Raw genomic sequence first — 12,171 nt, forward strand, 5'->3', positions numbered from 1 at the left:
TTCAGTAAATGATAAATGGACTTGAGCCTGTATACAGCTTTTCTAGTCTTCTGACTACTCAAAGCGTTTTTACACCGCATGTCACACCTACCCATTCACACAGTGATGGCAGAGGCTGCTGTGTAAAGAGACCATCAGAAGTAACTAATCCCGGGTCGGTCTTTCCCAAAGACACATCGGACATGTTGCTGCAGGAGCTGGAGATCGAACCCCCGACCTCCCGGTTCAGAGACAACAGACTCCCAGCCGCCTTGTTGCTCAGTCTGCACCTTGTCAGCATGTAGGACATAAAAGTGAGTGCAACTTTTTCCTTGTGACTCAATTTATCTTCCTAGATGACAAGATTTAAACTCGTACATTACTTTTTATCATATCATTTTTTTATTATTATGTTTTTAAATCAAACGCACGTTTTGTTACTTAAACCTGCATGGCTGATTATTTGCACGATTGATTCAAGTCACATTCATGAATTCGAGCGTTTCCTCTGGAACAAGATATGAAACAGCAGGTTTGTCGCAGGAACTGTTCTCTCGTATCACTACAGCATTATGCTCTCGAGGATGTTTCATGAATTCTTGGCGTAATCTTCGGGGACGGTCGTCTGTTTAAGCCCTGCAGCAGATGAGACTTCTTTTCCTCTCGCTGAGAAAAAAAAGAAGTTATGGTTCCTATTTGTAGGAGGCAGTGTTGGATGACAGTGTGCAACAGAGTGAGTAAAAGCAATATCAATTTTTCAGAGAACAGTCCTACAGTATGTCAGGCAGCTGAAACTTAAATATTTGAAAGGATTAGAGGACACAGTTCTTTGTTGCAACTTTACAAAGATAGATTCCAAAACAGCAGGAGAGGAATACTGAAGTCAGAGTAGGGCTGGGCGAAATGGAGCAAAACTCTCGATACTCGATATATATCGATATGTTTTTTTTTATTAACAGTGAAAACAGATGGAAAAATAAACTACCTGTTTGTGAATTTAAAAAGTAATATTATAAAATAAAAATGTTCCTTAAATACAATAAAAGACGTTATTTTAATGCAACATAAACTATATCAATATTAACGATATTGTCTTACCCTATATCTTGTTTGAAAATATATCGATATATCTTAAAAACTCAATATATTTCCCAGCCCTAAGTCAGAGAAGTGGTCGTCTTTACCAACAGAGCAACATTTCCAATCGGAGCCCTAAACAGAGCAGGTACTACAGTCAGAAAACAACAGGCATTAAGGGAAATTTAACGGCGATTGTGAGTCTTCTAAATAATGATGAGTTTGAGCATGGCCCTGTCGATGAACTTAGCTACCTACAGATCAATTTATCGAAGATTTAGGACACAACTGATTTTTGTAGGTCACCCAGTCCAGTGTTACTGATTGAGGATATGGATTTTGAGATTGTTCCTCAGCATTTAGGAACCATTATTTATAATTCTTTAAGTTTTGAACTGAACACTGTTTGTAAAAAAGGTCCAGCAGTGACTACATTTCTTAAATTAGATGAACACTTTCAAAGGGTGCAATGTCTTAATGACTTTGTTTTACGGGTGTTTTATAGAAAGTGTCCTCACATAATACCCTGTGGCATGGTTTGGTTGTTTCATGTGAAATAAGAACAGACGAGCAAAAGCTGGTCAAAGTGGCAAAGAAGGTGATCGGGGTGCAGCAATCTCAGCTGCAGGACATTTACAGGGAGAGCGTGTCATCAATGAGGCTCAAAAAATCATTAACTTGTCCTGAGGTTGATCTCCTTTCTTCTGGCTGTGGTTAGAAAATGCCTCGAACCAAAACAACACTTGCCAGAGTTTCTTTTATCCCTGTTGCCATTGAAAAGCTTAACTTTGTATCTGGGTTAGTCAGATGTTTAGATTACAGTTTTAGGTTCGCAAAATCAGCTCGTGGCTCTGTTCTGACAGTGTGGTTGTGTGTATTCGTACAACCAAAATATCAAACATGTCATAAATGCATCTGACCTGTCAGGAGCAGCTGATCAGGCCGTGATGGGTTGTTGTTCTTCAGTGCACGCTGCATGCCTAAAGGTGCGCGATCAGGTTAAAATTCAATCCAACTGGGGTCTAAATCAGCCTGAAGTCATACAGTGTACGCCTGGCTTTAGCTGGGTCCAAATTAGCTTCACATAACATGGTTATATACAGAATATTGTGCATTTTTTAATAGGCTTAGGTGTGAACAGTGGGTGGGAAAAGCTTGGTTCCTGCAGCAACACATGGAGTTCTGTTCACATGAAACCAGTAAAATAAACTTTGAGATTAGAATTCCCATCCAGTGATAAAGACGAGTAGCTTCCACAAACTTAAATCTGAACACAGTTTTATTAACTTTAGATACAAGCTTGCAGTTGTAGACCTTTCAGTGGTTAAGAATGCACAGAGTGTTTTATAAAATGTATGTACGGTGCATTCCAATCAGTGACCCCAATGCAAAACACTTTTGCATCCCTGACACAAGATCTCCCTTAAGAGTACTGCAGAACCACAGGCTGTGTAGGATGCAAAGATAATACATTATATGTGTAGGATGAGAAATAAAAGACACACAGAATATTTATATTCCATCCTCAATAAACAATATGTGGAGACTTTTGACCACCCTTAAATAAATATGAGAAATCAGCAGAAGTTGAGTATGTGGGAGCTTAGTGAACTTTTGTAGAGGTAAGCATTATAGATAAGTTAACTTTCATGGAGTTAGGGAACTCAGAAAAAGAAACAAAGGTTGATATGGTGATTTTCAGTACCTTCAATTTCTCCTACTTTTCCCATCATGCAACCTAAAAGCATTGGTTACAAGACTCCTCCTCCTTTCTAAAGTCCCTGACACACCAAGCAGACGGCAAAGAACTAGTGGTGACGAAGGCCGCCTGTGGCTCCGCATCAAGTCACGGCCAAAAAGTTGCACTAGAACACACGGCAAAGACTACAGCTGACTGCCAACCACCATGCACATTATGCACATGTGCAACTCTCCATGCCAGCAGGCGGCGGTAGTCCATTTTCACACCGCTGTCGCGCACCACTCGTATTACATGAAGCCTACTAATCCAGAATAATGTCTGATCAAAAGTTGAAAATGGCGCTGGCGTTGTCAGCCCTTTATCTTTAAGTGGAAAAAGAAAAGAAGAAGGAGAGGAGAAGCCGCACTTAAAGGTGAAATCATGGATACTACAGCGCAGTGTTTCCCCTAACATTATATTAGGGTGGCGGCCTCTGAACAGCCAATCGGAGAGATTCCTCTCACCGCCAACGATTAAACATGTCGAATCGGTCAAAAAAAGGCCGACGGGTAGTGACGGAGCCGGACACACCACAAAAACTAGGGCGACAACAGTTCACCGACCGTCAGCCGACGATCTCCTTGATGTGACAGTGACTTAAATAATTTTTTATACTTTATATACTTTACACTTTATAACAAAAGCTTTCTTAAAAAATACAAACAAATCCTATCCAAGGTGTGACATTTGACCTGCGTTTTCACAGTGATGTCATCTTTGTCTTTGAATAATGAACAGTTCAGTAAGGTCATTTTCATGACAGAGAAACACTTTTCTAGCCATGACAGTTTTAAGTATTTATACTGTTTTTATGCACTGAGTGGGTTACCAGGTAACGTTGTCAAAAAAGGATTCTGCATTTTTTTTTTTTTTCAATTAAAATTGAAACTGAGGACTAAATGTTTAATGTGTGTTTTGATTAGCTGAAGGGGCGGGACATCTATACTGCACGCTGTCTAAGGGGTTATGGTTGGCCTTGGCAGTTAAATACAATCTCTTAACTCTTACCCCCCTAAGAATCCCTTTGGCTCAACGTGGTACAAACACTTCAAATGATTTAACCTTTAGGATCTATCGGATCTGTTGTGTCACACTGATCTTCAGAGGTAATATCCTCAGCTCACCAGCAGTACAAAAGAAAGGAAACACCTTACGAGTGAAAGTGTGTGTGATGGTGTGTATGTGTTTGTTAGTATCAGGATCAGAGAACGACAGCTGTCCTGCGGTCCAGTCCATATTCACTCTGATCCTCTGGACTGGATTCTGGACTGTGAAAGGAGAGGTGGAAGCTAATGAGCATGCTTTGTATGTGTCTTCTTTGAACATTACCCCTAAAAAATGCAACCGCACGCTTCTCTTCATCTGATGCGAGTCTTCAAACACACCCAGTAACCAGAACTTATTGCCTCCAACGTATACGTCCCAGCTGTGAGTCCCTGAGGTGAAACCCTCGGAGCCCAGGGTGCAGATGGAGGACTTGAACCTTTCTGGATTATCAGGAACATGCTGACTCACTGCTCCTCTCACACCGGTCAGATCTTCAGACAGGATCAATTTAATACCAGCCGTGTTTGGATCCAGAATCACAGGTGAGTAGGAGACCACGTCCTTCATCTTAATCCAGATGTTGAAGCTCAGGTTGCCCAGATGTTTGGCCGCATCTATGAGAGCTCCTTGAGGCATCTGTGGCCCAGCCTGCAGGCGGCGCAGCTGGACTCTTTCCACAGCAGCCTTGTACTTTTTTAAAAAAGAGAGATCTGCAGCTCTGAGCTCTTCCTCTGTGGCTCTGATTGTGTCTGAAAGAGCTGACATCTCTCTGCTCAGAGCCTCCACCTCCTCCTTCATCTTCTGACCTTTCTGCTCCTCCTCCTCCCTCAGCGCAGACAGCCTGGCCTGCTCTTCCCCTTCTAGAAACTGACGAAGCTTCTTAAATTGCTCCTTAATCTGCGTCTCATAGTGTCGGGCTTGGACTTTAATATCTACTGATGTTAGTTCAAATTTTATTTTAGCTTTTTCAAAATCCTTTAACTTCTCTTTTAAGGGCTGCAGAGTTTCCTGAAGTTTCTCCCTTGGTTCTCGTGCAGCTTCATCAACGGGTCTGAATCTGTGGCTGTTGTGTGTTTCTGAATCTCTACATTTGAGACACACCGGCTCCTGATGGTCCAGACAGTAGAGTTTGAGTTTCTCGTTGTGCAGGCTGCAGGGAGCCTCTGAAGTCCCCTGGTCTCTCTCCAGTAAGAAGGCTTCACACAGGTTCTTTAACACCAGACTGACAGGAGGATTTTTCTTTGAACATACCGTCTTACAAACTGGACATTCTCTTATTGGTTTGTGTTTCCACCACCTCAGCAGACAGTGTCTACAGAGACTGTGGCTGCATGTCAAAACCACAGGATCTTTGAAGACGTCCGTACAGATCGGACAGCAGAGATCCTCCTCTGATCGTGACGCCATTTCATCTCTGAGGGAATCTGAAAAAAAAAAACAGCAGACAGCATGTTAAAATATGAAGCTGTGTTTCCCCTCCCTGCCGTAGAATGCTGCCTCACTCACAGTAAGCTGAGTTAGGTGTATTTTGAAATGAAGCCCCTTATATACATCATTTCAACTCTTTTAAAGTATTAAAAATGACTTTCCAACCATTATTAAAATGTTGTCAGGTACGTTTTTGAAAACTTCTGACTTGAAGTGGGTGGGGTTACTTCTGAGATTTAATACATAACACATTTCAAACCAATTATTAAAAATACACACATGTCCCTCACGATCAAGTGCAACCAAACTACTCTGCTCCTCTCAACCTGGAGAGTCTGAGCCAACTCCTCCTCACTGCACCGCCTTTTGCAATTAGCCAACCAGCTAACTTTCTCACACACTCCTGCACCAACCCCCTACCTTCATAACCTCGCCTGGCTTCCCACACCCCTGCGTATCCACATTAGACTCCTTATTATCGCCAACAAAGCCGCCTCCACAACCTTGCTCCCCCCTACCCGAGCTCCTCCACTGGCATGCTCCCACCCGCATTTTGATTGACAATGCCAGTGTGGTGGACACAGTGGGTAGTTATAGAATAGAATAGAATATCTTCATTGTCATTATGCAATTGTACAACGAAATGATTTGGCTTCACCTTAAAGTGCACACACATACAAGCATCCACAGCTAAAAAATAAAAAAGAAGAAATAAAAAAAAGGAACTCTCATTCAGGTAAGATGGGCAATGTAGGGTAGGAGTTATTTACAGGTAGTAGCATAACAGAATATAAATAGATATTGCAGAAATATAAAATAAAGTATGAAATGTAAAATATTACAGAAATATAAATACAAATAAATATTGCACAGATCGAAATGTAAATATTGCAGAAATATAAATAAATACAGCAGTCTGAAATGTAAATGTTGCAGAAAAACCTTCTGATGGCGAGTCTGCACCTACATGGGCTTACTGAACAAGTTACATCTTTTATTGTTTGTCATGGGAGACGCTCTGTACATTCCAGGTAAGGACATGCACAAACTTAACTTAAGAAACACCTTTAAAAAAATATATAAATAGTAGTATCATAAAGATGTAAAAGAAAAAACATTATAATCAGCTTCTAATTTATTCTTTTTTTTTAGTCTTGAAAGGTTACATGTATTCATTTGACTGTTAAGTGTTTACAAGGACTTCAAGAAACATCTACACATCTGATTGAAATGACCACATATGTAGTGAGTCTGCCGTTACTTATGTGGACAACTTATCATTAGCGTGAACGTAAGGTTCATGGTTATGTAAAGTTTCTGCTTGGGTGGTAGTTAGTAGTTCATCCCAAAGCTTGCTGCTTGTATTTATCACCTCCGAAGAGCAGGCTACGTCAGCTGTGTGCGTGACGTCAGATGGAGTTCCCCCACCACGCGCGCAGTTAAAGAAAGGCCCCGGCTCTTTATGTTGCGCACTCAAACTAGTAAAGTTGTCATATTTTACCTTTTCTAGAAGTTCTGCGGTAGCCCTCTTTAATAGGCTATGTTTATAAAGACATCAAATGTTACTCCAGTTCTCTGTCCTCTAGCTGCTTTGTAATGAAGGAAAACATCACCGTCTGCCTGTGCGACTGTCTCTCACAGAGGAGGGAACAACACGGTTTCGGTTTTCATCTTCTTCTTATAATTTTTCCGGCAGTATAGACACACCTAGGCATATTACTGCCCTCCACAGGTAGACGGGAACTAAGTCATTCTTCAAAGCATAACTTTAGATTATTGAAAACAATTTTGTAGCATGTAAAAAATTAATAACTGCTTTTGCAATCAATGTTTTCACTGAAAAACAAGTTATCCGCGGGTCAGACAATCTTTTTTTTAAAGAATGCCTTTCTTTGTAAGGTGTCATTTTTACATTGTAATAATATGTATGTATGTATGACTGTTTCTTGGTTTGTCTCTGATGATGTCATCAAAGGGGTGGAGCTTTCCCTTAAAGTCAACACAAGCTTATTTAAGGAGCACAACTCAAAAGTGCTTTACCAGATTAAAAAACGAACACTATAATTATTATTATTATTATTATTATTATTATTATTAAGCAAAAATAACACATTAAAATAACGTTATTAAAATATATGCGCAACATCTGTTGGTTTTTTTAACCTAGAAAATGCCAACAACTCTCCTGCTCAGGCTTAAGTCTTCTCCTTAGGTCGCTTTATACCATCCAAAATATTCAAAAGTGTCAACTTGTCGGTTGCACTTATTTGTTTGTGGCCTCAAACCCTGTATGTGGTGTTCACACATGCAGCTCACCCCCAAACTTCAGGAGTGTTTTAAGTCAAGTGTGAAAGCACCCTATGTCATAAGTACGTTCTGGCTGTAGCCAAACAAACAACAATACTTTTTCCAAGGGACAACTCACTTGTCAGGCACATCAGGTGTGGGGAAAAACAAATATAATAGGTTGATATTAATTGCTGCCAACTGCACAGAAGTGTTACAAAAGGTTCAAAAGGTAAACCGTCTCCCACGTGTTTGTCTCATTTCTTCACAGAGAATGCCCACAAGGTAAAGGCGCCGAATAAACAACAGATGGCTTGCTTTATCAACAGCAAACACTCGACTCCTCTGCTCAGCCCTCATGCTATTTTTTAAACTTGACTGTTGTTGCTTTAAGTGGCGCTTCAACCGGCTTCCTTCGTCCCCAAGCTGAACCTGTAAGAACACACAGTCGTTTCCCTTCAGCTCCACTCCTGGAAATCCCTCACTGACGCCCAACAATACACTGATTCCCTTGTGCAGTTACACATCAAGGTCACAAACATTGACACTCACTGCTTTTATTGCTCCTGGATTTTCTCCTCATTTTTTCCTCTTTGATTGATTCCTTTGCTCTGACTTTATTCCTGATTTAATAGACGTGGTTTTTCCCTCCTCGTCGTTCTCATCATGCATGTCAGTGTCGTTTTATCTTCTAGGAGGGGTGTTAAGGATCACAGAGATGCCCGTTAAGAGAAGGCATAACTAGGAATTTTTTAGACAGCCAGTCTGATGAGGATGAAGACATATAGGAAGACAACAATATTGTTTCAGTTTGGTTTTCCTGCAGGTCTATCTGACTGAAAGTCTTTACCTTGATTGACCTTCTTATGTAATGTTCTACATCCCTTTTTTTACCACAAGATGTTAATGCTTTAAAAGTACAAAAGTGCCAAAAAAAATAATTCTAAAAGTTGAATAATTATTGAATCCTTTTGAAGTACCTTATCACATAAAAAAGGCAAAACATTTGTGAGATTCCTGTTTCCCCAATGTGAGGATTTGTAGCTTTTATCTTTCTTGTATCATCAAAGACTAAATGTTTAAAGATCTTTAAATGCAGCACAGATTTAAAAAAAAAAAGCTAATGAAAGATGACACCTTGGGCTCTTGGGAAAACTTCATCTTAGAATTAAGAAAAAAAAAGCTTTGCTCTTGAAATATTTTGCAAAGCTAAAGCAGCATTTCAATAGACCAAGATTCAGTTGTATGCATGTAAAACAGCTCTGTAAAGCTGTATTTAGCGACAGCAGTTCTTTAAGCTGAATGCTCATGGTTAGCATGTTAAAATGCTAGCATTGACAATGCTACTAACCTGATGTCAAGAAGGAATAAGGTATTCTATCAATCCGTCTAATCAATACTTTAAGTCTTACTATGCAACTTCCAGTGCAGTTTAAAGACCAAAACAAATGTTCCTCTTTGGACACACCTCCATCATCCCTCAGCTTCCCCCTCCCCTTCTGTGCTTATTATGTCTGCAAAAGTATCTCTGAATTTGGCTTCACTTGCATAGGTACTGTAAAGGATCAGAAACAAAATCAAGTAAATATGGAGATTTTCCACCAGAAAAATGAAATCTGACACCTGTTGTAAGTGTTAATATGAATAAAAAGTCACCAATAGACTTCCATGTGGGTAACATTAACAAATGAAACAAACTGAAATGCTAGCAATCCAATTTTTAGAAAGAAATTTAACTCAAAACTACACATTTGAAGCTCAAACTTATATCAGTGGATCCAATCAAGTCATTTGGATTTATCCTCTTGGGACCATGAGTGATGAACAAACGATGAGTGCCAAATTTGTCAATTATAAATGCTGAAGTATTTCATCAGATAAGTGAAATGTTTGACCCTCTGGCAACACAAGATGAAAGATCAAGGGAAACAACAATGTCAGTTGAATTCCTCTGGGGATAATGAATGTTTGTACCGGATTCTTTGCAATTCATCCATAAGTTGTTGAGATATTTCAGTCTGAATCAAACCGATTGACCTTACTTACATCCTGATTGATGGCAGAGCTGTCAATTCATGCCATAGAGCCAGACGACAGGAATAATGGCAGTAAAACTACATTTTCATATATTACTCTCATCTATTTCATCTATACTCTCTCACACATACACAAACACACACCCTTCTTGGAGTCTTTCCAGGAGGTTTTTTTTTTTTTTTTTGATGCAAACCCCAGAAGAGCTGAGTGGCTTGTTTCAGTCTGACCTTTGTGGTTTGGAGAGTAAACCATCAATTGGCGTCCGTCTCTCCAGATGACAATGAGGCGAGTAAACAAACAGTAAGCAGTTTGGAAAGAGCAGACTCATGCACTCCAAGACCAGGCGGCCATTATTCCCATCCTGACACTTTACTTCATTTAGTCACATTCTTCAGAGATGTTTACATATGGATTGTTTTCTAAAGAAACGTCTCGTAATTATTTTGTAGGAGACACAGAGATTAAGATACGGATGATGAAACGTGAAGAATTGAGAAAACTGAACAAAAAAAAAATCTAAACGTCATGAGATTTTTGTATTCCCTAGCTTGTTGTTGTATAATATTACAAAAGAGCAGGAAGAAGACCTCAGTCACTGTTATGTTACAAAGACCCAACATTAATCCATCATGAAGCACTAAGCTGTCTGATATGCTCATATACTGAGGTAGGGGGCGCCTTCCACTTTGTGTGTAAGAATATGGTCCAGACTGATGTATGCCATCAACAATAAGGAAATGATCTGGATTGCAAAGCCCTCAACATGTTTGTTTTTTAATAACAGCACTTGTCCATTTTCTCTTGATTTGACCTCCTCAGATTAATCTTGGTCTTGACTTTGAAGCTGCTTCAAGGGCTCAGTTGTCCAAACTGAAGTGCTCACTTATTTCGCCCCGACTGTTTCAGCCCATCAAATGTCCGGTAATCTCCCCCGACACCAGACATCCCAGCCAGCTTTTCATTCATGGCCGTCCACTCAGAATGACAAACTGTTTTCCCACCGCGACTGTAATCGCTCACATCGCTGCTCTTCCACCCTGACCTGATCGGCCCTCAGACAAGTCCACTTATTCTTTTCAGTCTCCTCAGACAGAAGTCCCACTGTGCACCAGACCTCATCCATTTGTATCACCATTGTACCCAGTTATTCATGGAGAGACACATTTATCTTGTTTATATTGCCTTTTATTGATAAAGCACCCAATCACAAATTTGATATCAGGTCACTTCACTAATAAAGAGCAAAGTCTTTGTTACATTTTTTTTTACTTGACCCAACATTAATGAGGCAATAATCTGATCTATGATTTTGATATCATTTTATAAACTCTCATAATTTAAGTAGGCTAGATGCTTGATTTTGCAGAATGTTTGGTGTATAAACCTTGAATAGAAATACTGAACATTATTACATTTTGAAAGAAGAAAGAAAAGAAAGAGTTTTTTTTTTTTTTTTTTTATCTCTATAACATTTCAATGTTCCTAGTTCTCTAACAAAGAGTAAGTCAGTTCTTGATAATATGTTTAATAAATTAATGAATACACTCAAGACACATGGATTGATTACATTTGACAGAAATAATCAGATACAAAGTGTCAGTTCTGTTGTCAAACATAATTTGTTTGCTGGATCTTATTGTAGTTTCATGTAAGAAGGAAAAGTTTTAAAATCATTTTAAACAAAAATGGCACAGGATCGCTAGTTTGCCCTAAAAAAATAAATAAACTAACTTTTATTTTTCTCACTCATTCACTTTAAGGATTTGGCTCTTCACTTGTTCGTGAATGGCATATCACAATAGTCTTCACTCTTCTGCATTATAAGTAAAAAAATATATCAAATATTTTCTTACATTTTCTGTGTTTTTATCAAGAGCTCACAAACCCAGTGTAGACAATATTGAGCCTCGCTGGTCCCATGAGGGTGTCCAATAGTATTTTTCCTGCAGGGAACACTTCATTCTTAAATCAGCCTATTTCTTAATTAGATTTGTGGCAAAGATAATTCGCTATTGCTGGTGACAGCGCTGTAAAACGAGCTAATAACATGTGGCAGGATCAATAATCAGCAGGAGGTGACCTCTGCCGCAGGTGCTGGGAGCGTACATTTGCATATTTTTACATCACAAACATGTTTCTGGATTTAGTTTGCTCTCCCAACACATTCTTAACAGCATCAAGTGTTTGGATAGTACAAAGAGGCAAATTAATTCTGCCGGTGCAAGTGGATGAGCAAAGTGCTTGCTCTCTCCATTTCACTGACGTTTATGCCATTTGGTGGTATATTTCCTCGATCGTCCCGTAGCTAGTTTAATTTATTTTCCCGCTTATTGATTCAGATAGTTCCCAGCGATGCATAGCCCTGTGCAAATTATTGGACTGGAGTATTGACTGTAGAAAACCTTTATTGTGCCATCATCACAGGCATGCAAGCCAATTCCTGCAAGCGATGCATTTTTTATGCTCACAATCATAAAGGCAGACAAGCAAAATTATGCACACACACACACACACACACACACACACACCCAAAGTCACACACAGACAGGGGCAAACACACACTCACAAACATAGAT

The 12,171-nt window shown here is 39.5% G+C and overlaps 1 protein-coding gene across 1 annotated transcript; it reads right to left on the minus strand.

Annotated features, from left to right (window-relative positions):
* Positions 1–2,317: 2,317 nt before the first annotated feature.
* On the minus strand, positions 2,318–6,914 carry LOC109994279 (E3 ubiquitin-protein ligase TRIM35). The gene is made up of 2 exons (XM_020647553.3): positions 6,774–6,914; positions 2,318–5,268 (listed from the first exon to the last, which is right to left on the minus strand). Exon 2 carries the CDS (start codon positions 5,249–5,251, stop codon positions 3,869–3,871), a length of 1,383 nt encoding a protein of 460 aa, XP_020503209.2. The 5' UTR covers positions 5,252–5,268; positions 6,774–6,914; the 3' UTR covers positions 2,318–3,868.
* Between the last annotated feature and the right edge of the window lie 5,257 nt (positions 6,915–12,171).

The sequence above is a fragment of the Labrus bergylta genome, chromosome 20 (genome assembly GCF_963930695.1).
Source record: "Labrus bergylta chromosome 20, fLabBer1.1, whole genome shotgun sequence".
NCBI lineage: Eukaryota > Metazoa > Chordata > Actinopteri > Labriformes > Labridae > Labrus > Labrus bergylta.

Bases quoted from the DNA above. Each gene is read 5' to 3' on its own strand.
- LOC109994279 (XM_020647553.3), bottom strand. From the start codon at position 5,251: ATGGCGTCACGATCAGAGGAGGATCTCTGCTGTCCGATCTGTACGGAC.